This window comes from Artibeus jamaicensis, unplaced genomic scaffold (assembly GCF_021234435.1).
Source record: "Artibeus jamaicensis isolate MK-2021 breed Jamaican fruit bat unplaced genomic scaffold, CSHL_Jam_final scaffold_1964, whole genome shotgun sequence".
NCBI lineage: Eukaryota > Metazoa > Chordata > Mammalia > Chiroptera > Phyllostomidae > Artibeus > Artibeus jamaicensis.
The window spans coordinates 380,437-407,648 of NW_026522030.1; the positions used below are offsets into that span (position 1 = coordinate 380,437).

Below are 27,212 nucleotides of genomic sequence, written 5' to 3' on the forward strand. Positions count from 1 at the left end.
TCCGTGCGCACCAGCGTAAGGACACTTGAGCGGGTGTTTACGTTTGTAAGTGAGAGTGACTGGGGGCGGTCAGGGTGCGGGCGATAGGGTGTCGCTGTGTCCCTAGGGCTGGCCTGAGTGTGCGTGTTTGTTTTTAGAGGAGGCTGTATGTTTACACGTGACTCTCCAGGATCCGTTTGTTTGTGCAGCAGGAGGCTGAGGCTGTGAGTGTTCACTTGTGTGTGAATGTTGTTGGGTGTTAGTTGTGTAAGGTTCTGTCTTTGAGAGTTTTATGTCTTTGTGTTTGGGGGCTGTGTACTGTCTAAATGTCAGGGCCTCCCCGCCTCCCTTTCTCTCTATCGGCAGAACCACAGCGAAGGTGAGAGGGGCCTTCGACCGGATGGCTCAGCACATCCTGAAGGGAAGGGAGATGTCCCAGACAATCCCTCCCAGGAGAACTCAGGGGAACACCTCCCCCACCCCCGAGAACCGCCTTCCTCCGCCGAGCCCAGTCCCATTCAGTGGGTAGGAGCTGGGGCGCTCTCTGCCTGGTGCGGAGCAGCAGCATCTGCGCAGGTGTGCGAGGGTCCGCGGATGGCTGCGCTCCCGAAACCGATGTGAGGGGCAGTCATCTGCCTGAGCATGTGCACAGACGCGCCAGGCGTGGGGCTGCATCCGCAGGGCAGCATGTGCGACTTCGTGTGGAGTCCATCTCGGCTGATGGTGTGTGACCACGGGTGCCCCTTGGACTTGGGAGTGGAGCTGAGCAGGAGCGCTGTGCGCGCCCTCGGCGCAGGGCGACGGGAGAGCTGTGTGGCCGTGTGCCTGCCTGTCGGTGCCTTTGTACGTCCGCGCGTTCGTTCTCCGTCAGCAGCTCTGAGTTTCTGTGTGTCTACATGACTGTGTGTGTGTGTCTCTGGGTCGCTGCTTCGCTGTGTGTGTCTCGCTCTCCCTTGGCGGGGAGAGGATTGGTCACGCATGACTCATCTTGAACCGAGCCGGGCTCCAGAGGCAGGGCGGCCGACGCTGCAGCTGGAGGGGGAGGAGGGGGAGGAGGAGGACTACGAGGAGGGGGAGGAGGAGGGGGCGGGGGCCTCTCCAAGTTTGTCCGGACCTTCTTCGGAGGCAGCGGCAGCGGCAGCCGAGGAGGCCGGGGCTGTGCGCGGGCCGGGGGCGGGGGCTGGGGCCCAGCCCGGAGCGGGCGCCTCCGCTCTCCTCCTGCTCCCGCTTCAGCCTCTGCTGCTGCGGCGCCGGCCGTGGGCCCCCTCGGCGAGGCTCTCTGCGCTGCGCGCCCGCCGGGCCCGCCGCACCCCGGCCCATGTACTGGAAGCATGAGAACGCCGCCCCGGCGTTGCCGGAGGGCGGCCCCGCCGCCGACCAGGTGAGCGAGGCGGCGCGCGGCGGAGCGACCCCGGCCCGGGCGGCCGCTGTCGGAGGGGCTGCGGGGGTGCGCCTGCGAGCGTGCGAGCGTGAGTGTGCGAGCGCGCGCGAGCGCGGGGGGGAGGGGGCCGCGGAAAGCGGGAACACATTATGCAAATGTTGGAGGAATTTCTCAAAAAGCGATTTAGCAAAGACACAGGAGAATCAAGAGGAGGCGAGGCGGGCATTGTCCGTCTGAATAGGCGCTGATAGCGCGGATACGCCGGGGGCTGTGCGGGCGCAACGCGGAGGATCCCGACGCGGGGCCGTCCGGGGCGCACCGAGGGGCTGGAGGGTGTCTTTTCTGCCTCTCGTACCCCTCCGTATAATCTTTTTGGTCCCGTTTCACCCCCGGTCTCGACCCCATTTTGCTCCGGGTCTCCCTCCGAGTGGCCCTCGAAAGGCGCCTGAATCCGTGTAAATACCGCCGAGTCAATTTAGCCGCGCGCGCGGGGCGGGTGGGCTGATGCTCCCGCGCTCCGCTTTTTTATTTTCCTCCAACACCCGCCCCCATCTCCTTTTTCTTTTCTTTCTCTTTTCTCCTTTTTGCATTTTGTGTCGAGAGGAGGAGAAGGGAGCAAGGAAGGGGGGTAGGTGGAGGGAGAAAAAATTCGATTTTTAATTACTACCATTAAAAAATCAAATTTGCAATTCTTTGGGCGGCCTGATGGATCTCACTGATTGACAGTTGGAATTGACACTCTGGCTACCTCTTATCTTGGGCATTCACGACAATTTCTAATTGCAGGTAGTTTGTGTGTGTGCGCGTGTTTTTTTTCCCCCTCAGAGGCTTGTATTGCAAGGGAACTAAGCGATTACTTCAAGAGCCACGGGTTAAGTGCAGGGAGAGGGGGAGAGAGAGGGAAAAAATCCAATCCAAATTCAAATTGCTTCATTAGAGAGACACCGCTTTTGTGGGGAAGGGCTTTAAATGCCCACTACAAAGTTAGGACTCATTGTTCCGCGCCGGTTTATATAACAGGCGCGGGGAGGCGCTGGGCTTAAGCTGAGCGGAGCCAGCTCTGCAGCCGCCAGCGCCTGCGTTCCCTCCCCCCTCCCCCAGGTGATGGCCCAGCCAGGGTCCGGCTGCAAAGCGACCACCCGCTGCCTTGAAGGGACCGCTCCGCCGGCCATGGTGAGTTCGTTCGGCCCTGCCTTAGGTCCGCGGTCCGGCCCTAGGGACCTGGCCCGGCTTTCCGGCCCTGAACCGCTGCCCATGTGCTGGGGGACTCCCGGAGGGCGCCGCCCCTCTCTAAGCCAGGGTTTTCCGGCGGAGAATATGGGCTTTGACCGCTCCCAACACCCAGGACGCACGTCTTATTAGTTGGGACCATCCCTTCCTCTCCAATAGGCCCTTCCATTCCGGTCCTTTAGCACATGGCGCAGCGTCTTGGGGGGATTTCGTTGTCACTTGTTACGGTGGGGCTCCAGATTTGTCTTGGAGGCAGCTACGACGCTGGGCCCTGGCCTCAGCTCCCGACTCAGTGCTCGGCTCTCCCCCTCTCCCGCCCTGCAAGGCTCAGGCGGACGCCGAGGCCCTGGCAGGCGCTCTGGACAAGGACGAGGGTCGGGCCTCCCCCTGTACACCCAGCACGCCCTCTGTCTGCTCACCGCCCTCTGCTGCCTCTTCCGTGCCGTCTGCCGGCAAGAACATCTGCTCCAGCTGCGGCCTCGAGATCCTGGACCGGTATCTGCTCAAGGTGAAACGGGGGCCGGGCGCTGCTTGTGTGCTGTCGGGTGTGGGTTGCAGCCCGGAATGATAGAGGGAAGAAACGCTGTCACTACGTCCGTTTAATTCCGATTCCTGGATGCCAGGCTTTGGGCTAACTGCAGCACGTCTCTGTGCCGCCCCCCCGCCCCCCTCCCCGGTCCCATCTGCAAAATGGGAAGAGTTCATTCCTGCCTCCCTGAGCCTCGGTGTTACAGAAGAAAAGTGGGGAAAGTCGCACGCGCTGTCGGAGCGCCAGCGTCTCTCTGTCTGCAAATGGGGCCAGGGAGGCCGGGGCCTGGCGTGAAAAGAGGCCCTCGCTGAGCGCCCCCACTCTGCCCCCTCCCCAGGTCAACAACCTCATCTGGCACGTGCGGTGCCTCGAGTGCTCGGTGTGTCGCACGTCGCTGAGGCAGCAGAACAGCTGCTACATCAAGAACAAGGAAATCTTCTGCAAGATGGACTACTTCAGGTAGGCCGCCGCCGCCGGGCCGGCAGTGTCGCCACAGGCAGGCTCCGCTGCGCGTGGAACCCTCCTTCGCGGAGCGTGGTGTCTGTCTCCCGGCTCCAGAGCCCCGAGTCCCGAGTGCACTCCTCGAGCGCCGCGGGGGCCTGGCCCCGCGGGTTCTCAGCGCCACGAATCGGCAGCTCCAGGCTGCGCACCGGTGCCAGCACTAGGCCTGGCCCGAGATCCTCCTCCTGTTCCTGAGACCCATCTGTTTTTGCGGTGTGTCTGGCTCCGTCTCGGGTCTTGCCTGAGTCTCAGGCTCCAGTTCCGACCTCCAGCGCCTCAGCTGAGCTCTGACGCCCCCGACCCCTCGGATTGCAGCCTTAGTCTGGCTGCCTCTCCAGCTCCAGCTCTGGGTCCCAACCCGACTCCCAACTCCAGCCGCTGCAGCGTCTCTCCCGGGCTGGCTCCTGAGCTGTGCTCCAGACCTGCCCGGGCTCTGACCCCAGCCGGCTCCGCTCTGGGTTTGGGGCAGGCCGGCCCCAGGCGCTAGATTCTCATCGATCTCAAATCCGATCCCATATTCAGGCACCTCTTCCTAAGTCCCAACCTTGGTCTCCCGCTCCGCTTCAACTTACACCCCACGTCGACCTACTTCTTCCTGTCGAGTCTGGGGCCCTGGCTGGGTCCCAGGCGTCTGTTCCCGCCCTAGCTCCGTCGTGGTTTCGGCCTCTCACTGGTCTGGGCTGACTTTGGGCGGCCGCGCAGGAAGGGGGGAGTCGAGTGCTGCAGCCCGGCGCTGAGAAGGCACACGCCGCGCTGCGCTCTCCTTGGGGCAGGACCGTGTCCCCGGGGCTCCTCCGAACGGCGGCAGGGGTTTGTCCTGCCGCAGAGCCGCCGCGTCTCGGCTGCCCGCGCGCAGCGCAGCTAGCACGCATCTCCTAACCCGGGGGATCCGGTCTGACCCGGTCCTGGGGCCAGGTCACTGCTGAGTCCCGCGCGCAGCGGGCGTGCGCCTGACACCCGCGGGAAGCCCGACCCAGGCCGAAGGCCCTGCCACCGGGTCTGCGGAGTCCTAAGAGAGACAGGGGGCCGGTTCCTGGAAGAGACTGCCTCTTCCCCGGGACCTTCTTAGGAAACAGAGAAAGCGACTCCCCTGTAAACCCCACCGCCGCCTCCACCGGCGTCCGACCTACCCTTGCCTAGGGAGAGCGTGCAAGGCTTCAGGCTTCTCGGGAATCCGGGAATGTGGAGGAAGGCACCGCCAGCTCCCCGCCCCTCCCCCGCCCCACCGTGTCTTCCGGGACTTGGAAAGAGAGGACCTTGAGTCTAGGGGGATGCCGGCACATTCTGAACTGGGATACTCCCAGAAACCAGGGAAAGCATGGCCCAAGAACTGGACTCTTCTTCTGAATGTCGGTGTGGCAGTGTGTACAGCCGGGGTGTGCGGGTGCGGGGAGTCGCTTACGAGGTGGCCTAGCGCTCAGCATGCAAGGAAAGTGTGTGTGCGTTTTGTTTGGAACTCTACAGCGGCACTGAGGGAACGCGTCTCTAAGACGAGTTGGGGAAGTGTGGACAGCATTGCGTTCCTTTGTGACAAGCACTTTTAGTTCACGTGTGAGAGTCTGTGTCTGTGTGTGAATTCCAGTGCACGTGGAGGTCAGGACGAGATTACATCTGGGCAGGGATCTGGAGGTGCAAGGGTGAGATTCGGAAATCCTGTCGTTCCTCACCCTGCCCCTCTGCCTCTGAGGGGGCCTTTCTGCTTAAGGCCTTCACCCAGGCTCGCAGGGCTCAAGGGTGTGGTGTGAGTGTGGACACGTGGGTGTGGACTGCTGTGATGTGAGTGTCCAGGCAGGGTGATCCTTGTGTGGTGCGTAGCCAGAGTGTGATATCTCCCTGCACCGCTCCATCTGACCGTTGGCCGGCCAAGGCAGGAAATGGAGGTTAGAGTCCGTGTCTGGCCATCTCCTCGCTCTAGGCTGGACTGCAGTTGTTTAAAAAAAAAAAAAAAAAAAGCCAGGTGCAGTTTGGGGGGCTCCTTGGCTTCAGCAGCCAGCCAAGGATGGGGTGCAGCTCCAGAAACCTAGCAGGAGGCTATCTCAGCCTGCTCCTGTAGAGGAAGGCTCGGCTGGACCCCAACCCTGGCTGTCTTGGTGACCCCAGCCCTGCCTGCCAGTCATCTGCCCACATTTCCTTGCTGCTTCTCCAGCCCCGACTTATGCCCAGGCTGGACCGAGCCTCCTCAAATGCTGTGCCTACTAGACCTTCAGGGATGAGTCACGACCAGATCCGGACCCCACCATTCAGAGCCCCCACTGGCTCTGGGGTGTCCCTGCCCACTGCGGTGGGGTGGAGAGGACAGAATGTGCAGCTGGTTGGGGAGAGGCAGAGGCGGTGCTCCTTCGGGACAACGCGGCATCGCTGTGTGACCTTGGGCAAATCGCTGCACCTCTCGGCCCTCAGCGGCCTGCTTCCGGGCGGTCTCTCTGAGCTTCCTAAGTGGCAGGTGCTGTGGGTGCCTTGATTACCCCATTGTCACCGTGGGGGGCGGGGGAGATGCTGCTACAGTCCCCTGATGTCACTTTCTCAGGCAGTCTGAGGAACAGGGCTCACCTGGAGGGGCGGGGCTGTGCCACTTCTGGGCTGCAGGTTCTGAGTGCTCGTCCTTTTGCAGTGACAAGAGGCCCAAAAGCAAAACCAAAACAGGTTTTGGTTAAGAAAATGGAGGGAATAGAGGCTCACGTTCACTGGGAGGAGGGAAGCATTGTGGCTCTTTTGATCCTTTCTCCCTGCCCAGGGCTTCCCGCAGGCACGACCCATCACTGGCAGCCCCACCTGTAACAAAAACAATGAAACCTACAAAAAAGGGAAAGGAAAACCGGCAGAGGGCCAGGCAGCGGCTCTCCCTGCTCTGCGGGCGGTTGCAAGGCAGGTCTTCCTGGAGAAAGCGTGAGCGATGGCGTGGGAGGTAGAGTGCTCCCCTCAAGCAAGAGCTGGGGCTCAGGGAGGGACCCTGTTCTGAGATTCTCTAGCTCTGTTCCCTGAAGCCCTGGGTCAAGGGTCTGCTGGGATAAGGCCTGGAGCCCTCTGCCCCTGACAAGTCAAGGTCTTCATCAGGATGGAGGGAGAGAGCACTGGGGTCTTACCGGCCACTGAAGGGTTTCTTCTGGGGTCCGTCCCCCATCTCACCCTTCCTTGTAGACGGTCCTTCGGTCTCCTTGGGCAGAGCCAGAAGTCAGAAGTTAGAAAGGCGCTCCAAAGTCACCAGGCGACGCTGCGGAGTAGGGAGGGAGAGCAGGGAGGTGCAGTGCTGCTCCTGGCTCCTCTGCACTGTCGGGAGGGTTGGGGTTCCCCTTGGCTGTTTGCCTCCGGCAACGGGTGGCTGAACCTCTCTGCCTCGGTGCCTCCAACTCTCCCTCCAAACGGGACCCCAACAGCTCAACTCCCCTCACTCCTAGCAGGAAAAAGTTGCCACCAGGGAAATAATGATCTTGCGTTTCATTTCTTTTCTTTTTGTGAAGACCATTTTTTCTTTCCATTTTCTTTGAAAAAAGTAAAGTCCGGAGGAAATAAACAGTGTTCCCCTCAGGGGCATTCGTATCAACCACAATCCAAGACAGCTTCCTCCCACCGACCTGCAGCTGCTGCCTGGACATGGTAGTGGACAGACCTACCACGCTCTCCTGAGTCCCCTGGACTCCTGAAGCATCGTGCCCTTGTGTGATTGGGGAAATGGATGTCCTGAGAGAGTGGCAGGTGAAGAGTCCAGGGTCACTCAGTGAGGGAGTGGGAAAGGGGCTGGGTTGGGGTGAGGACGCACACTGGTGACCCCAGTAGGGAGCTCATCTCTAAGTCAGGAACTGTGTTAACTCTTTGCATGCATTATCCCACTGAGTCCTCATGATACTCTCATTGTCCCCACCTCGTAGGAGGGGAAACTGGGCCCTCAGAGGCGAGGTCACACAGGTAGTAAGTGGCAGACCCTGGATAAGACCCAGGGCTGCCTGACGTCACCACCGTGTCTAAACATTCAACACACTCCTTTCTCTAGGGGGGGTATCTCAGCAGCTCCTCTCCCAGAGGTGGGGTTGGTAGAGTGATAAAGACCCCCCTTTGCTGGCCCTAAGATTCCTTGCCCAGTTCGATTGGCTTCACTCAGGGAGCACCCACTGAGTACTCCGCTGTGAGACTCCCCAGGTGGGCTCTGGGAGCACTGGGGCCCCAGCAGCCTCCTGTAGGGACCCTGAATGGATCAATTTTGCCAGGATCAGGTCACCATGGTCCCTGGGCCTCTTGCCTCCAGACCACAGGAGTGGGGAGTGAAGGGTTAAGGGGGGCTCCTGGACTTTGTGGGGTAAACTTCAGAGAGAGCCCTGGGCTGGGCCACTGGGGCTTCCCTCTGAAGTTCCTGTCCCCTGGCCCAGGTGCCTTAGGGCGAGCACCCCAGCCTTCTCCTGTCTTCTGCCCAGAACTCAAGCTGCAATGGGGGAACCCCACCTCTCCTTCCCAGCGAGGCTTCCCAGCCAGGCTAGGAGCTGGGAAGCCACCCCCACCACCGCAGAGAGTGGACCAGCAGCAGACAGCTATTGGGGGACAGAGGTTGGGGGAGCAGAGAAAGGAGTTTGGGGGAGGGGCTTTGGGCCAGGATCTCTGAGGCTCAGGGCGTTTTAACCTCTTAATTGCTGGTTCTGTTTTTTTGTGTGGCTTCTCCTCCTAAGAGTTTGCCTAGAAGAGAAGGAACAGAGGGGATAGGCAGGGCTCCACCTACCATCCCCCTTGTTTGTCTCATGGAATCCAAGGCCATCGAGGGAGCATCTTGAACACAAAATGAATGAACTCTGGTTTGAGTTTCTGCACCCTAGCTCATTAGCTTCATAATTAACATTGGCCTTCCCACTCTGAGCTGCGGTGTCCTCGTTCAGAAGAGGGGCAGCTTAATGATGAGAAAATGGATCGTGGTGACACTCCGCTGGACTCTTTCGTTGAGGCTCATTCAGGCAACAAATAATTACTGAGGGCCGCTGGGTGTGCAGGGGTAGTAGGCCCGGGGAGTGAGCCTGACTTGGTCAAGGGCTCACAACTCCCTCTGCACAACCACGACCACCCAACTATCACTGCTCCCTACTGGTGGAGAGCGCAAGGAGCTGCCTGTTGCCCACCCTAACCCCTCTCAGCAGTTGCGATGATAGGCAGCGTCTGTCGCGCACCTCTCCATTCCCAAAGCGCGTTTGCCTTGAGGCGTGGGCCGGGACCCAGGGAGGGGCGCGCGCGAGGCTGGGGCTGTAGCCGCGCCCCCTAATCCCTCTGGCGCTCGCCCCACGGCTCCCGAACACCCCTTTCCTGGAGTTTCGTTTTCTCTGCTGCCAATTTCGCTGCTTCCGGATCTGGCGGCTCGGGCCTTGCAGCCCGCCTGGAGAGGAGTTTGTCGGTTTGTCAGAGCCTCGACCCGTAAGCCAACTCCTTTCCCTGGTTTGTGCCACTGATCCCTGCCCTGAGTGGAGGACCCGCTCCAAGAACGACCCGCTCCCAGAACGGCCCGCACCGCATCCAAAAACTGCATAATGACCCCACCCCACTTCCATCCGGGGATCCAGCACCAGGATGATTTCGTTGACTCAGCCAGCCAGAGCGAGCGCGCGGAGATCCTAGGACTGGGGGTAGCTCCTGGAATTTCGGGTGACATGAGGGGTGTTGAGAAAGTTGCCGAGAAGTCACTCGTGGCGCCCACCTGGGGTCAAGGGGAGGGGGGCATTGTGAGCGGCCGGCGTAGGCGCAGAACGCGCGGGCGTCGCCGACTCGTGGAGCGGGGAAGTCAGGGATGCGCGCGTGTCTTGGATGCGTCCCTGGCGGAGGATTAGGAATCCCGCACAACCAGACTCAAAGACCCGGGATGCCACTATGGCGCTGCGCACTGGCCGCGGTACACGGAGACCACAGAGTGAAATCGAAGTCGCTCTTGCCTGGCCGGTAAAGGCAGGACCTCCCCTTCCCTGGCTCTTCCCACTCACTGGGAACGCGCTCCCTGCCTTCCTGAACTCGCTCACCCCCAGGCTCTACGCGTTGGAGTTTCCAGGACCTGGAGTGGAAGCATGTCGGGCGTCACTCCAGGCCCATTTCTTGCTCACCACCCGGGATCCATATCTTCACATCTCCAGTCTGGTTGCTTCCGCAGATCTGAGGTCCTTTTTGCATCTCCAAACTGACTTCAACCCCCGCTCCATTCTCTTTATGGTCTGGAGCTAGTAGTCACTGGCCTGCCCTGAACCTCCGATTCCACGTGTGCAAAGTGGGTGCCAGAGCCCCACCTCCCACGCTTGGGGCGAAGCTGAGGTTGCAGTGAAGGCTTTGCACCACAGGACCCCGGACCTCAGCAAGCGCTCTCCACTGGCTGGCTGCCCCCTCCTCTGGGAGGCCAGAAAGGGCTCCCAATCCGGTCACCACCAGACCGACCCCACGACGGGGGTAGATGGGACCGGCAAAGCGAGTTCTTTTCCTCTCCACTGAGGGGTTGTGAACAGAAATCATGGACTGTGCTGTGCTCTCCCTTTGGGGAAGCCAAGTTTTGAGGTAGGGAACCGCCCGTGTTTAGGATTCGGCTGGCAAAGAGGTGCAGCAGCGCCTGAGCTAACAGTTTCTGGTCGGAGGCAGTAGCGTCGGGGTTACACCGAGGGCCTCCGGCTGGCCGAGGCCTCTCTGCTCCCACATTCAGTTCAACCCGAGACCCTTTTATTCAACTGACAGTTGTTTGCATTTGCCAAGGTAGATGGTGTTGTAACCGGAGTGCATTTTCTGGGCTGGTTTCCTGGCACCCTCACGGCGTTTCCGAATTCTCCTCCAGGTGGGAGTGCCCTGGCCCTGGGGACACAGAGGCAAATCTTCTTGGTCCTCTCCCAGGAATGCCAGGGGTGGAAGGGAGACCCAGGGAACCAGACATTGACAACTCGGTGTGGTCAGTGCAAAGAGAGTGGTGCTGGGGGCTGTGGCCTATTCTCGGAGGGTGAGCGCGTGGGAAGAGGCCACAGCCCAGGCAAAAGCCCAGGGTGGGAAAATGCTTTAGGGGAGCCTGGAAGAGCTGGCAATGACCTTCCACTGTGGCTGCCTGGGACTCAGACTTGGGTTTGGGGTGTGGAGGATCCTGAGGAAGGTTAAGGAGGAGAAGATGAGCCTGAGAGAATGTGGTCTGTTGGGCTTTGTAAACTTCGAAGGTCTTGGACCAGATCCCAAGGGTAGAGTACAGCCACCAAAAGATTTTAGGCAGGACAGGACAGGATTCAGTATGCATGCTGGGAACTTGGCTGTTGCCCCTCTGTGGAGGATGGATTGGCCCTGGGAACAGGGGAGACCAGGGCTAAGACTTGCAGAGAGGGGTGCATGATGGGAGCCTGGCCCAGGAGGTGGCAGTGACAATGGAGAGGAGGCAATGGGTCCCGGAGAAACTTAGGAAAGGAACAGCCAGTGCTTCACGATTGGTTTGATGTGGGGTTGGGCGGGGGAGGAGTGTACGATTTGGGAGCCGCTGGAGGGGTGGCACCGGTCCCTGGAATGGAGCACGCACCAGAGGACTCTGAGGCTCCAAGGGTTCAGACAGGCTCACATCCACTTAAAGAACAAACCTTCCCTGGTGCTCAAGGGTCAGGCCTCGGGGTGACTTCTCAGACCGGGCGAACCAGACTCTGCTGCTCTGTGAGAACTCCCCGTTTGGTGGAGGAGGTGGCTGCACCCCAACGAGCCGCACTGTAAAGGGGGCGGGAGGAGGGAAAGAGGCAGAATCAAGGAAGCCTTAAGGGGGAAGAGGACACTTGGTCTGGGCTTTTTGGTCTTTTTAACATTTACTGTTAGAATGTCACAGGGCTTCAGTCCGGGACTAGCTGGTTACTTAATAGACTGCAAAGCACTGAACAAACAGCAGTGTCATCGCTGTTGTCCAGTTTGGCTCAGGGCAAGGAAAGGAGGACTCAGGGGGTTAGACAGTTTGCTCAGAGTCGTCAAGCCAGTAATGCATATCTGTGTCGGCTTCTGAGAAACACTGAGCTTCTCTGTCGCTGGGGTGCAGGTTATTCATCTCGGGCTCCTTTCCTTGCAGGCTGCGTGACCTTGTGCAAGGGACTTAACTCCCTGTTTCCTCATCTGAAAAAGAAAGGTCACCAGAGATCCTCAATCTAAAATGCATAGAATCTTGCTGGGCAAATGGGGAATGCTCCAAGATTTGCCTTTTATTATTACTATTATTATACTTCCCTAACACTTATATTTTAGCAAACAGGTTAATGTTATATACAAATGCAAATGATCACTGTAGAAAATGTGGAAAACTCAGAAAAGCACCAAGAAGAAAATAAAACCCACCCACCAGCTCACGTTCTAGGTGACCCCTCTCTGGGAGTGGGGGGTGCTGGATCCAGGCTAGGGAAATTCCTCAGCAAGTACAGCCCTGAGGCCAGATGCCTGGGTACAGGCAGGCTACTGGGATGTGGAGGGAGGGAGGGAGGGGGCCTGTCTTGAGCCATCCCCTTCCCTGCCCCGGTGTCCCACAGCCGATTTGGGACCAAGTGCGCACGGTGTGGCCGACAGATCTACGCCAGCGACTGGGTGCGGCGGGCTCGCGGCAACGCCTACCATCTGGCCTGCTTCGCCTGCTTCTCCTGCAAGCGCCAGCTGTCCACGGGCGAGGAATTTGGCCTGGTTGAGGAGAAGGTGCTGTGCCGAATCCACTACGACACCATGATCGAGAATCTCAAGAGGGCTGCAGAGAACGGTACCCAACCCTCCCCGCCCAGCACCTGGCCACATCTCTGCCCTCAGCCTTCCCCCACCCTAGCACCCCAGGTACTGCCCACACTCCTGTAGAGACTGGGGTTCACTTTGGGACTTGGAGGCTGCACACGGAGCCCAGACTTCTGGCTCCACCATTTGCTTGGGAGTCGGAAGTCACTGCCGGTCCCTGCAACTGTATTTTCTCATCTGTAAAATGGGGCTTAGATAGGATGCCTTCTCAAAGAGAGATGAGCCGATGTGTTGTACAGCCAGGAGGCAGCCATTGAATGCTAGAGGTGGTTCTCATAACGTGTCAGCCTACCACCTTTGGACTGCATTGGTTGGCCTCAGTGCTCATTCCCTATAGCTGTTAAGAGAAATGACCAGCCCTGTTCTCTCCACCCAAGCCAGTAGCTCTGAGCCAGAGGGGTGGGGCCTTCGTTGTGGACTGTAAGGAGAAAGGTCTTTGAGCATGGAGACAAGAGCTCCAGTTTTGCTTCTGGCATGCAATTCCGACGTGTGAAGTTTCCTTTCTCTCTGGGCTTCAGTCTCTCCATCTGTAAGATGGATGGTGGACTAGAGAGATCCCTAAATCTCTTAGAGTTCTGACACTGTGACTCCCCAAGACACATGGGTGCAGGGACAGGGCCCAGGTCTTCCAGGGATTGTGGTGACTGAGTTACAGGTGGATTGGGAGCCAGAAAGGGGGAGCAGGAGCTGGGCTGTGGGCAGAGGCAGAGACCCTTTCCACACCTCCCCTGTCTGGGTCTGTGGAAGCTGCTCACTTCTCTGTGCCGTGATTATTCTATGTAATCCTTACGACAGCCCCAAGAAGTAGCTGGTGTGTCCCCCATTTTACAGGTGAGGAAACAGGCAGAGGTTATCTGTAGCATGTGACTTGCCAAAGGTTACCTAACCAGCACATCTGCCTGACTCCAAAACCCAGGTTCTTAACGACCATACCACACCAGCCCATTGCCAAGCTCCAAGGCCCTTTCATCAGACCTCACCGAGCAGGGAAGGCTGTTGGGATGTGGCTCCCTCTATGAGTTTCATTTCTCTATTGAAATAACAGGCACAGCAATCCTTGTCCTGCCTGTTCTCCTAGGACAAGTGTCCCCAACCTCTGGGCTGTGGACCGATACAGGTCCGGGCCTGTTAGGAACCTGGCCGCACAGCAGGAGGTGAGCTTGAATGTAATTCGCTTGAATTATCCTGAAACCAACACCACCCCCACCCTAGTCCGTGGAAAATTGTCTTCCACGAAATTGGTCCCTGCTGCCAAAAATGTTGGGGACCGCTGTCCTAGAAGACATTAATACCACAAAAATGTCTGTCCCATCCACGATGCCTCTGGGGAGGGATATGGATCACCCTGCCTCAGTTTCCAGCTTGGAGACTATTGGGGGTGTTCCAGACCACAGTCATCACTTTCTCCTGCCAGGATGGGGACTAAGTGGGCCCAGGAAGGGAGCAAGTGAGGCCGGGGTGCTGTGTCCACCTGCAGTGGTGGACGGGTTAGCCGCGGAGCCGACATGGAGTCCAGGGAGTCAGGTTTCCCCACACCATGGCCCATCCATGACCCCAGGCTCCTCCCACACCTGGACCATCCAGGACCACTTCTGGTCACAGCCTTGCCAGTTACACACTCCTGCTGTCCCAGCCAGGCCCTGCCCCGGACTCCCACGGTGCTGGAGAGCTTGAAGGCTTGGGACCTGGGACCTTCTTTACTGACCAGCCCTCACTTTGGGATTCTGTTTTACTTTTTAAACTTAAACACAGACACATATCCACTGTAGAAAACTTAGAAAAGATGGGTAAGCAAAAAGAAAATAAAAATCACTCCAAATGCCACAACTGCTTATATTTTAGTGTATGTGTTCCCAGATTTTTTTTCCTATGTATATATGTTGGAATGTTTTTTTTGTGTGCTTTCCTCAATGTAGTATTTTTTCTAATTTTAAAATACAATAAACTTTGGGGGTTGTTTTTGTTTAAAGATTTTATTTAGTTATTTGGAGAGAGGGGAAGGGAGAGAAAGAGAGGGAGAGAAACTTCTGTGTGTGGTTGCCTCTCAAGTGGACCCCACTGGGAACCTGGCCCACAACCCAGGCATGTGCCCAGACTGGGAATCGAACCGGTGACCTTTTGGTTCCAGCCTGTGCTCAATCCACTGAGCCACACCAGCCAAGGCTAAAAATACAATACATTTTCAACAGTGGTGTAATCACTAGTGATTTTAATTTTGTTTTTTGTGCTTATCTGAATTTTCTGAGCTTTTGATAAGGAACATGTATTTATCACCTTTGTATTCAGAAAAATGAAATATTAAAAATAAAATGGAAGTATATTAGTATGATTGTAAAAGTAATATAAGTGGATAGAGAATAGCTAACAAAATTAAACTTTAGAGAAGTAAGGTGACATATGATTGTAAAAACCTCCAAAGTTAGAGAAATATTGAAAGTAGAATCTCCATAATCGCACTCCTTGCACCTTCCAACCTTTGGACTTCCATCTTTAAAAAAAAAATTTATCCTTCCAACCTTTTTGCTTTCATCGGTTTTTACAAAATTAGGATCACAGTTCTGTAACCTGCTCCCTATTCGTATATGAATTCCTATTCGCATCCCCGAGTCAGCCAGTTGTCAGTATACTCGAGAACGGTCTGGGCAGGGGCTTTCTTCTTTCTGAGCCTCAGTTTCCTCCGCTTTAAAGAGAGGATAATGCTGCCCATTCTCAGGGCTGTGAGACATAAAGGGCACACCGAAAGAGAAGCGTCTGATACTAAGCGGACACTCAGAAATCAAAGGTCCCTTCCCCAAGGACTGAGCTCTAGGGACTAGGACCCTGGGGTCCCCGCCCCCAGCCAATTCCGCTCCTAACCCTTCCAGGGACCAGCTCCCCCCACCCCCGTCCTTTCCAGGCTGCCATTAGAAGAGGTGTGGACGCGAGATCAGCCACTTCTGTCGCCCCCAGGGAACGGCCTCACTCTGGAGGGGGCAGTGCCCTCGGAGCAGGACAGTCAGCCCAAGCCGGCCAAGCGCGCGCGGACGTCCTTCACAGCGGAGCAGTTGCAGGTACGGGGAGAGGCCGCTAGTGGCCAGGTGTGGGCTGGGAGTTGGTGTGGGAGGGGCTGAGAGGGCTTCCTGGCCCCGCCTCTCCCGGACCCAGGGGGGGGAAGAGGCGGGGCTATAGCTGCTTGGGGCGTGGCCTACAGGCTGGAACCTCTGATTGGGCCTGGGTCCTGGCGACCTCCATGCGCTAGTGCCTATTCGCCCCCGCCCCTCGCCCCCTTGCTCTATAGGTTATGCAGGCGCAGTTCGCGCAGGACAACAACCCCGACGCGCAAACGCTGCAGAAGCTCGCGGACATGACGGGCCTCAGCCGGAGGGTCATCCAGGTGGGGCCGGGGGAGGGTGGCGCCTTCTAATCTGGGGCGGTGACTAGGGATCTGAGGGTGGGCCCTCAAGCGTTAAGAGGGGCAGCGGAGCCTTGGTCTTGGGCGCACGTGGCCGCTTTCTTCAGGAGGCGAGAGGCAGTTCCGTCTGGGGTCCCCCGGTGGCGCGTCCGATCCTTTTCCGTGAGGCTGAGGCTGCTGAGGCTGTCGTTCCAGGTGTGGTTTCAAAACTGCCGGGCGCGTCATAAAAAACACACACCACAGCATCCTGTGCCACCCTCCGGGGCGCCGCCGTCCCGCCTCCCTTCATCCCTATCCGACGACATCCACTACTCCCCATTCAGCAGCCCTGAGCGGGCTCGCATGGTCACCCTGCACGGCTACATTGAGAGTAAGTGACCGCGACACCCAGGCCCCCTGGCCTGGGAGAGGAGCGCGTGTGGGCGGCAGAGGTGTGGGGAGGCCTTTCGGAGCCTCGTGGGTGAAGATGTGGGTTTCACAGTCACTCAGACCTAGGCGGTGGGAAGAGGGATTATGTTACCTGGTTCTGCTTCAGGAAAAGTAAGCCGTTCAGCCATTCAAAAAGTACTTTCCAAGCATTCACTCTGCCAGGGCACCAGGGACTAGGGAGAGGACAAGGTGGGTAAAGTCCTTGCTCTGGTGGAGTTTGCATTCTGGTGGGAGAGACAACATGGAACAATAACCGGATAGATGAGCATGCATTTTAATTGTGATGATTCCTATAGAAAAAGTGCTGGATGGAGGGTGGAGATGCCACCTCTCAGCAGGCTGAGACTGGAATGATGGGTAGAATGAGTGAGACGCAAGAAGTGGGGAAATAGGTGTCAACGGAACTGAATGTAGGCAGGTCTACCACCTGCCACAGGGAGCATGATGGCATTGGGTGCATTTGGGGTCGCAGAAAAAGGCCAGCATGGTGGAAATACTCAGGGCTGCGAAGCCATGGGCAAATCACCTAACCTCCTTGAACCTCAGATTCCTTGTCTGTAAACTGGGACATTAATAACGCTTCTCTCACAGGGCAATGCACATCCACGCACATCGGTAGTTACTTTTGGAGTGCCTTCCGTGTCCTAAGCACTGGGATACAATGTAGAACACAACAGACCAGAGCCTGTGTGTTCCTGGGGCTCACATTCCAAAGTGGGACACGGGCAGAGAGACAATAAACTAATACAGGGCAGGCACATCCGTGGGCACTGAGCACTGTGGGGAGATGGAGGGCGACCATGGAGGAGTGAACTTGGCCCAGGAACCTGAAGGAGAGAGGGAGTAAGTAGCCTTGTGCATTTCTGGGAGATGAGCATCAATGAATCTGCTACTGAGCAGGTGCTTATCACACATTTTCTTTCCCTTCAAGGGTGTTCCTACTGATTGCTTCCTCAAAGCTGGGCATGACCAGAAAAATAGAAGTGGCTGCAATATACTCACCAACTCAAATCCTCCGTTCTGTAGTTCTAGTAAAAGGAGGTCAGAGAGACACTGCTGATTTCTGAGCCACTGCCATTGTGCCAGACACTAACCACGTTTCTAAACATCAGAGATCATTGTCCCATTATACCAATGAGAGAACCAAGGGTCCACAGTGAGTTAGTGGGAGCTAGTATTCTTTAGTAATTGAGTGTGGGCTCTGGTGTCAGACCATCCAGTCTAAAATCCCATCCCTGCCACTTCCTGGCTATGTGTCATCGGGCAAGCACCTCTGCTTCCCTCCCCCTAACTTGGGGGAGTTAGCAACCAGCTCCCCCAGGAAACTGGAATACCAGTTTCCTCATCTGTAAAAATGAAGACAATAAGAATATCTATCTCAAAGCAGTGTGGTGAACATTAAATGAGATGGTTGGCTTAAAGTCTTCAGGATTTTAAGACTTAGTAAGTGTTAGGTAAGTGTGAGCTGCTGCGATGGTGGTGGTTCTGGTTGGCAGAGCTGAGAGTGCAGAGTCCTGCGTGCTGCACTGGGCTGCCGTTGGAAACTCTGTCTCTGTGGTGTTGCATTTCTGAACCATCTGCTCAGTAGGAGGGACTTTTTCTCCACCCCCCCCCCCCCCCGCTTGTTTTTAAACAATTACTTATTTGGCTGCAGAGAGCCTATAGGATATCCAGTTCATCTGTTAAAGGCGCCAAGCACCAGGGGCTCTCTAGGTACCAGGAGTGTGGGCTACCAGCTAGCATTTGCTGTGGGGTTGGTAGTGGATTTAAGCCACTCCTTTGGGAGTGAGGCCACGGCCTTCAGAGTCATGCGAGGACTCTGCCCTCGTACTTTGTGGACCAAGCCTAGGTACGTCTTTGATGCCCAGAGAAGGGGCTGAGGGGCCCTTTTCTGTTCACCTTGAGGTGGAACCCAGGCTAGGGCAGGCACTGTCAATCCTCTGGCTGCATGACTGAAGCTCACCTGGGCAGCCTGCTTTGCAGTTAACTAAATTCACAGGATCCTGAGTTTCCTGGAGCCTCAGAGCTTGCAATCCGAAAAAAGCTGTGGAACCAGTCCCCAGAAAAATGCACACATGCACATACTTTCCATGTCATCTCAGGCCATTCATGGACTCCGAGAACACTTCCAGTTAAGAATCCCTGATCTCGTACAACCGCTTTATTCCACAGATGAAGGAGCTGTGGCTCAGAAAGGCACAGTGACTTATCCCAAGTTACATATCAGTTGCAGGTCTCTGTACAGGGCTCTTTTTTCGTAACCAAAGTGGGTGAAGTGCAAGGAAGAGGAAGCCATGGACTTCTCTACTGTAGTGGTAAAGAGGCCGAAACATGAGAGACTTGGGACAGACATAAGGATAGATTCCACCTGCCCCTCCTGCCCAGTTTTAGATGTTAGAATAGGGTACCAAGATTTATTTAACAAAATATTTAAGAAGTACCCAATAGATGCCATGCCTCATTTTAGGTACTGGGGATTCACAAAGATCTATAATCTAGAAAACAGACAAAAATTTCTACCCTCAGTTGGAACTTGCATTCTAATTGGTGAAGACAAGGAGTGTGGGGGTGGATGCTGGGGTTGGGTTGCGATTATAAATAGAGTGGTTGGGGAGAGCGTCATGAAGAAGGTAACCTGAGTGCAGAGTCGTCTAGGAGGTATGAGGGGAAGCCTTGCTGATACTTGGAAGATAAGGTACAAGACACCAAGGGAGGATCCTAATAGATGAGGTACAGCTTAGCCTGTTGGAGGTATTCAATACATACTCATTTATGAGTGTTTGCGTATCAGTCAGCCGGACAATTATCACAGAGAACTTTACCTGTGATAAAGTCTTTCTCCTAGAGCATTGCAACCAGCCCTCTTGAAATTTTGCCCAGGGCCAATCAGCTGGTAATAAGCAGAGGTGAACGTGGTCCCGGGGCTCCAGGCTGCTGAGCGCAGGGCAGGTGGGATCCTGTGTGGAGGGTGGGTGAGGGCTCCAAGGCATCCTCTCGTCCACAGGTCAGGTACAGTGCGGGCAGGTGCACTGCCGGCTGCCTTACACCGCACCCCCCGTCCACCTCAAAGCCGATATGGATGGGCCACTCTCCAACCGGGGTGAGAAGGTAAATGGAGCCAGGTCGGGTCCGGTGGGTCAGAGCCACCCTGTGGGCATGGGTTCCAGCGGCATTCCTCGTCACCGAGCAGGCACCACGCCTCTCTGCCCAGCACGCTCAGGCCCCACTGTGTCCCTGAGGCAGTCACTCGAGCAGGTGCCAGTGTGTTCTATGTGCCTCCTTGGCTGGCCTCTTTTTCAGATTTCTGAATTTACTTTGCTCAAACTCTGTGGTTCCAGAGAGGGCTCATATCACACACCACCCTGCCGTCCGCCATCCCCCTGGTTCCTTCTACTCTCTCCTTTTATTCCTGTATGTTAGGAGTGAATGCCCCGAGTCTGTGGGGCCCAGAGCTAGCAGGCCAGCAAGTGACCTTGGCCAACTGGCAAGGTCTCCTTTGTGCATTCCCAGCCTCTGGTTGTCTTCAGCATTAGGACTGCACGTCCAGAAGGGTGCTTAGACATCACCCAGTCTAGTGATTGAAAGTTTTGTTCTTAAGCCCTGGAGACCCTCTTAAATCTTCTCCCCAACCCGTCATGTGATGAAAGTGGGTGGAGCTGCTCTGGTGAAAGGCAGAGGGGGTTTCCCCTCCTACCTCCCTCTCGTCTCCAAGACACCTCCCACTTAGCCTGAAAGCCACTGCTCTAACACACCCCCCATTTGAGAAAGGGGGAAATTGAGGCCCAGGTAGCTCAAGGTCCCAGAGCCTGAACAATAACCTAGGCATCGACTCATTCATTCACTTACTCATTTGTTCAGCTGATGTTTGCTCTGTGCTGACTGTGTCCTGGAGCCCCAAGCCAGTTGCCAGGAGCACAGAGATGAGGAAAGCGAGGCCCTGCCCTTGAGGAGGCCACAGTCTGGAGGGGGAGACACACCCCAACAGTTATAACACTGTGATCAAACTCTGATGGGGGAGCCAAGGGAGCTGGGGAGTGGAGGGTGGGGGCACAGCTCCAGAGAGACACAAGGAAGACTTCCTGGAGGAAGGCAACATCTGAGCCCAGACCTGTTGGCTGAATCAGAATTCACGAGGGGAGGCATGGGAAGCTCTCTTGAGGACCATTGAGCAATTCAGTGCTGCTGGCACACAGGCCTGGGAGGAAGAGCAGTGAGCGGTGGGGGCCTCGGGCTGCCAGGTGCGGGAGTGCAGACTTTGTCTCGGGCAGTGGGGGTCCCTGGAGGTCTGTCAGAAACATCACTGTACCGGTCCTCAGAGAGGCAGGGGGCGCGAGGGCCGGGGCCTTCAAGCTGGAAGGATCCAGGGGCCTTGAGTCCAGCAGAGTGTGGTTGGTGTTGGTGTGATTTTCAGAGTCACCTGTGCAGTTTGTAAAGATGCAGATTCCCCAGCCTCGGTCGGTCGCTACAGAGCCAATGAAGAGGTCTGGGGTGGGGACTAGGGATCTGCTAGTGTAGTACCCAGCCCATGTGATTCTGGCAGGCAGCAGAGGTGAGGACCACACCTCCAGGACAGCCCCTCTTACTCTGCCTCCTGGTCGAACACCTACCGTGTGCTGGGCTCGCTGCTGAGCACCATGGGGGAAGGTGGTACGGAGGTACAGACAACCTCGTTGGACACATAGGTTTACAAGAGACTGGTAGTGCTGACGGCGCACCCCGCAGCACCAGGAGGTGGGTGAGCGTGTCCCAGAAACGTCCCCTCGGGCCACCAGGCTCACGGTAAGAGCTGTCGTTTGCTGAGCAGCTCCGCCGTTCCCAGCAGACAAGTGTTGTCTGAAGCCTGCCAGCCGCATCGTGGCTCAGATAGGTGACCGCTTGTCCAGGGACTCAGCGAGCCTGTCGGACTCCAGAGTCTGCCTAGATTGGCAACTGCGTCCTTGGATGCAGCACTTTACAGTTTACGCAGTGCTCTCTCTGGCTGCAGGCTCCCCAGCCTCCCTGGGAAGACAGTTACAGTTGGCTCCGGTTCACACCTGCAGACACTGGGGCTCAGTCTGAGCAGTAGCTCGCCCTGGGCACGCGGCGGGCGTGGGTAGGGCTGGCCCCCATCCTAGCACTACCTGCCTCAGAGCTGTCCCCCTCCTACAGGGGCACCTTCCACCCATTAGACCTGGTACAGGGACTGCAGGGGCCAGCTGGCCCCACCCCTGTCCTTAGGGAGTATGTGGTTTAGAGCAGGAGGCGGGGATGACAGAGCACTTGAGGTGAGAGATGAACAGGAGGACCTGGAAGAGGGACTGAAAGTTTTAGGGGAGAAGCAGGAGAAGAGGATAAGGTCATTAGTATGGCCAAGGCCCAGGGAGGTGGACAGGGGTCCCATAATGAAGGGCCTGGACCACCTGGTGAGGGGCTTGGGCATTATGTGGAGGGGGGGTTAGCCTTGGAAGGATTTAGGGCCAGGCTCAGAGCTTGGAGACGAGCCCTGGCCTCCTGGTGGTTCAGCTAAGCTTGTGGTTGTGTCTGGTTCAGCCTGAGAGATGAGCCAGCCTGGGGTCTGGCAGCTTTGGCTGTAGTAGGTTTCTGGCCCCTGGGTTTGGCTGCTGAGCCAGAGTTCTCTCTTTCTGGGCTGCGTCCCTGACTTCACATCCAGCAGCCCTGCAGAAAAATGTCTCCCCCTCCTTCATGATCTTTTTCCCTCCCTGGGGATCTTTTCTGTCCACATCTTGACAGACCTCTGGGGCCTGGTGAGCTATGTGTGGTCAGTCAGTACAGACCTGTATGGGCTCTCTCAAGGCACTCCAGGCCTGTGCCGGCCTAGGTATAAGGAGATGCAGTGTCCCCTGGGGTAGACCCCTAAGCCCACTCATTAAGCCCAGCGCCGGCCTGGCCAGGAGAACGGGCTCTGAGCACTGGGGAATAGCACCCTCTTCCCCGACCACATCATTTGGCCACACACACCTGTGAGTTTGCAGAATCTCATTTCTTTCTGGTCATGGGCCCTGATCCCACAGTTTTGGAGCTTAGAAGGTGCTTAGAAGCCAGGGCCGAGCTCTCATCGATCAGATGCAGAGACCGAGACTCACAGAGGGGAGGGTCTTACCAGAGAGCCCAAAGCCAGGCATCCGGAGGCCAGAGGAGGGCAGTGCCCGAGGCTGGGTGAGCGGGTGAGGCCATGTGGTGCGGGTGAGTCAGGCAGACCCGAGTCCCAGCTCTGCCACTTCTCACTCTGAGACCTGGGAACACAGTTAGCTTCTCTGAGCCTCGGTTCCTGCAGCTGCAAGAGGGGGATAATAATAGGTCCCACCACCCAAGCTTGCTGCTGAAAGCAAACACAGTAGTGTGTGTAAAGAAGCCAGCACAGTTCCCGGTTCAGTGCCTGGTTCACGGAAAGTAGCCGTAGACGGTGGTTACTGGTATGCTTACCCCTACAGAGACTGTCCCCATTGCTTCCCTCTGTCCCCTCTTCATGGTAACTGATCTGGGCCGGTGGCCTTCTGATCAGAAAATGGAATGGCCATATGGCCATACCCACTTGATATCTGGGACCCCTTAAGACTTCCACATGACACTTTACTGTGACATCCCATTCACCAGACAGCCAGTAATCCTTGACCAGAACTTCAGGGAGCTGGTGTGTCAGTGGCATGAGAGGTCAGCCAGGTGGTTTAGGCAGGAGAGGAGAGGGACAGGGGCAGACAGTCCCCGATCACTCTCTGTGTTCAGATGTCTGGCCTGTCCAAGCCACCTGCCTCTCCATTTGTGGGGACTAAGTGCTCATGAAGTGCTTGGCCCTTGGCTTGGTGTCGTAAGCATGGTGACCGCTGGCATGGCGGCCTTGGAGAGGAAGAGGTGGTGTGTTATATAATGAGAGCTCACTCTGGAGCCAGGCCTGGGCTGCAGCCCTGGTCCACCTCTTCTAGCTGTGTGTGTGTGACTGCGGGCTCTCTGTTTTTTACCTCTCTGAGCCCTCCCCTGTAATGTGGAGCTAATGGGGGGACGCCCTTGAGGGGCTGCGTTGAAATAATGCAGGTCAGCCTCTTCCTGCAGCGCCGGGCAGGGTGCGGTGCCCAGCAGACATTTGCTGCTGCTCTCACTGAATCCTCCCCATTCTGAGAGGGAGGTCTTGTCATTCCCATTTTACAGATGAGGAAACAGGCTCAGAGAGGTGAAGTGAGTTGCCCAAAGTCCCACAGCAAATAAGTGCCAGAGCCAGGATTTGCACCCAGATCTGGGCCCTGAGCCATCCACATTCTCCGTGCCTTCAAGGACCCCTGGGGAGCTGCTGAGGCGGGCAGGGCAGGCCTGCAGCTCAGCCCCCTCTCATCCCCTCCCTCTGCAGGTCATCCTTTTTCAGTACTGACGCTTCCGGCACTCGCGCATCTGTCCATGGGCACCCCGCAGCTGCCCCTTAACCACTGAAATGCAGTGTCCCAGCGAGCGCTGCCAGGGATCCGCCCACCTCCGCGTCCACCCCTCATCTGCCATCCTGCCTGCCACCAGCTGGGCCCGTGTGCCTGGCTGTCCCCTCTCCTGCTGAGAACCAGAACCTGCCAGGAGCACTGCAGAGTCCTCCTCTTGGAAGGGAGAGCTCCCTGAAGTTTGGAATCAGGGCGAAAACACCAGCCCAGCTTTTCCACGTAGACAGGACTCTTCTTCGACGAACCGAACTGTGCAACGCCGACGGCCTTCTCATTTATAGGCTTCCTTTCCTTCCACACGGGCCTTCATTCACTCCCCCCTTGGAACCACCTCCAACTTCTGGAAGCCGACAAGCCCCAGTGTTATCCGCTCTGTTGCTTTTGTCTGGAAAACTCTCCAGTGTCTGTGGGATGTCCCCCAAGGAAAGCTGTGTTCTGAATTTATCATTTCCATCTGTCTGGCTATGTCAAGTTAATTCAGAGGGAGAAGAGACACTGACCAACCCTGAGAGGCCCAGCAGGGCAGGATGGAGGCCTTCCCAGGCCAGGGGGGGAGGGACAGGCAGGGGCTGGAGGGACAAAGGCCCACACTGGTTTGGAGCTCAAGGAGAAGGATGTGGCACATTTGGCTGGGGGAGGAAATAAAAACCTCGGGGCGTCTGTGGGAGACCTCCCTCCTTCCTAGGTCTGCAGTACATATGTACACAGATCACGTGGCAGAGACGGTGTTTGAACCACTCAATGGCATTTCCGAGTGCTTGGGCAGGTTAGAATTGGGGGCCACTTGTTGACTCCTGGTAGGGGTGCCTAGGCTACATCTCTTTTGGGGGGACCTCTTATGGGGGACTGGGGAATAGGGCCCAGGGGAATGGCAGTCAGGATGTTACTTCTGGGCCCACATCTAGTGGAGAGAAGGTGCCCACTGCCTAGGTGAGCTTGCCAGGCCCGAGATTCCAGCTGGCACCTCTGGGCTCCCCCTCCCCCCACTCCCGAGAACAGAGGCCAGACACATCTGTGCTCACACACGCCCTGTCCTGCTGCAGCTCTTCAACCCCAAACAAAAGGGCTTGGGCTACATGAGACCATGACGTATGTTTTCAGGGGACGCCCATGTGTCCCAAGTTTACCCTGTGATTTTACAAGTACTTGGTGTCCTGATGCATTTCCCACTAGAGGCTGCTAGTCAGCGTGTTTTAGCCCAGGTCCTCCTCCGTGCTCTGGTTAACCCAATACGTGGCCTTTGGAAGGAGACTCTAGGACGGGGAAAGCAAGTTCACGGCACTCATTTACCAAGTGTCCCCGTTTTTACCCATGGCAGACATTGCTAATCAATCACAGCACTCTCTCCTACTGAGTCTGGATAAGGTTTCAGAATTCAGATGCTTGAAGTTGGCACTTAACATGAAAGCTCATGTGTCATTCTTGCTCTGGCACCTGGCGAAAGGCAAGGCGTGGGTGCAGCTCAAGGAGGGATCCTGCTTCCTTTCCCTTCTGAAGATGGTTCCAGCTGACTCCAGGGCAAAGAGAAGGCACTACTTGGAATGTGGTCAGTACAGCTCCGTTCAGAACTCATCCCATGAATAACATGTACTGGCCCTGTGCTGGGGGCTGAAGTTAACAGGAGCGCTTCAGGCCTGATCCCTGGCCTTGGGGAACTCTGATCTTTCCTCTGATTTTTGCTCCTGAGGTCCCCAAAGCAACCACGTAGTCAGTGGTCAGTAGAGCCCTACCCAGGGTCACCCAGTACCCACTCTGCCTTGAGCCTCCCCCCAGGGTCTGTCCCTTGCGTGGATCACGTGGTCGTAGCATGTTGCAGTTCAGACATGTCTCCACTAGCCTGTTAGAGCAGCCTGGGAATGTACAGGCATCAAGACTATTTATTTAAATACCACACAAAAGGGGAACACACACATACACTCACACACACACGGAAAAAAAATTGTAAGCACTTTTTTGTAAAACCAATGTCTGTTTTGTTACATACCTTTCATGTTGTGCTTTGTAAATGTCTTATTTGTGTAATAAATAAAGTTAATGCAAGTAGAAGTGCTGGCACTTAAATCCAGAATGCGATGGGATTCCATTTCTTTTCTGTTTTCTGGTCAGGGGTGCTGTCCCCTTCCTGGAGGAGTGGGTGCTGTTTCCCAGTTAGTAAACAGAACTTCGAAAAGGCGTGATGGTGGGTTTCCTCTCTAATCAGAGCTTCGCAGGGGATCTGGCTGCTGTCCTCTGTCTGCTTCTGCCTACTGGGACCTGGGCTGGCTCTGCAGGACTCAGAGACGAGCCCGGCCGACTCTGCCCCGGAGGAGCCATCCGTCTGGCCAAGGCTGCGAACGGATGACCCCACCGACATGGTACAGCATTTGAGCTGGATCTTATCAGAAGTTCACGGAGTAGCTGCAAAAGAGGGGGTATTGGGGGGACAGGGAGGGCAGCTCAGAAAGAAGAGGGAGGAGAATTTGATATGCTGATATAATGGGGTCAAGGCTTGAACTTCAGCCCAAGTCCGGGTCTCATGCTGGCCTCCAGAACCACCACATAATGTGGGGAGTGGGAGAGAGCACCTTTCTACTGGCTGCCAGTTTTTTCTTTTTCTTCCTTTTCTCTTCTCTCCTTCCTCCCTTCCTCCTCCCTTCCTTCCTCTTGTAGCAGCAGAACAGTTTGTTCAAGCCAACGCTCAGGAAGAGGGGAGAGGCGTGGCTGGCTGGTGGAGAGGCTTCCCAGCACCCTCCATGGCCATGGCCCCTGCAGGGCCCCTTTCCTTCTTAGTTGTTGCACCCCCATTCCTGACCCCATCTCTGCCCCTTCCCCACCCACTTTCCATTTATCAAGTGTCGATTTAGATCTGTGTGTTGTCTGAAAATAGTTTAGTTTGAGTTGTGTGTGTGTGTGTGTTTACATGAATGAATGTACCTTCTGTTTTCAAAACCCAGTTTGGAAACCCCCAGTGGGACTCACCCCTATCATTCCACTGAGGTGACTGTTGCCTCAGAAGGGAGAGGAGACCCCAGGACTCCTCCGTGGTGCAGCGAGGGGACCCAGGCCTCCCGCTGACTCCTGTTCCGCCGCAGCATGCCACCTCTGGCTTCCGAGTTGGAGGCCAGTTTCCTGGCTCTGCAGACCTCGGCAGAGCCCTCCCAGGCCTGGCTCACTCCCCTGGGCAGCTTTTGGTGAGCCAGGGGACAAGGCATAGTCGGCAGCTGGGTGAGGGGTGGCTGCAAGATCCAGTAGCCTCTAAGGAGGGGACAGTTATACAAAGATCTAGGATGCTTGTGGCCCAAGTGTGGCCCTAGAACATGTCACGACTTCCTCTTCTGGCTTTCAGCTGGCATGTGATCTGGGGGTGATTTTGACGGATGCTTCCTCTATGCACAGCTAACAAATTATTCTTTAAAGCAAACACATATTGAACACCTGCTAAGTGCCAGCTCCTTGTATTACCTCGTTCAGTCCACACAGCTACCCTATTGATTTGAGCGTCATGATACCCATTTTGCAGGTGATGAAACAGGCTCAGAGAAGTGAAGTGACTTGCCCAGAGTTACATGATACCTTTGGCTGAGCTGGGATTTAAATCTAGGTGTGTATGATGCCAAAGGTACGTTTGTTCTCTTGGTACCACAGTGATTCTGG

At 56.4% G+C, this 27,212-nt stretch overlaps 1 protein-coding gene across 5 annotated transcripts; it reads left to right on the plus strand.

The window, feature by feature from the left end:
- Positions 1-521: 521 nt before the first annotated feature.
- LHX6 (LIM homeobox 6) lies at positions 522-25,693 on the plus strand. Of its 5 annotated transcripts, none has more exons than XM_037142182.2 (10): positions 522-702; positions 2,462-2,533; positions 2,916-3,098; positions 3,457-3,578; positions 12,092-12,312; positions 15,291-15,391; positions 15,619-15,714; positions 15,928-16,102; positions 19,166-19,269; positions 23,501-25,693. In XM_037142182.2, exons 1-10 carry the CDS (start codon positions 622-624, stop codon positions 23,519-23,521), a joined length of 1,176 nt encoding a protein of 391 aa, XP_036998077.1. In that variant the 5' UTR covers positions 522-621; the 3' UTR covers positions 23,522-25,693. The 5 variants fall into 5 exon arrangements, with proteins under 5 accessions (XP_036998077.1, XP_053512407.1, XP_053512408.1 ...); XM_053656432.1 differs by having other exon boundaries at positions 2,922-3,098; XM_053656433.1 differs by lacking the exon at positions 522-702 and adding an exon at positions 739-822.
- The last annotated feature ends 1,519 nt before the right edge of the window (positions 25,694-27,212 follow it).

Bases quoted from the DNA above. Each gene is read 5' to 3' on its own strand.
- LHX6 (XM_037142182.2), top strand. From the start codon at position 622: ATGTGCACAGACGCGCCAGGCGTGGGGCTGCATCCGCAGGGCAGCATG. The intron at 703-2,461 runs GTGTGTGACCAC...CCCCTCCCCCAG, and splicing joins GGAGTCCATCTCGGCTGATG to GTGATGGCCCAGCCAGGGTC. The intron at 3,099-3,456 runs GTGAAACGGGGG...CCCCCTCCCCAG, and splicing joins TGGACCGGTATCTGCTCAAG to GTCAACAACCTCATCTGGCA.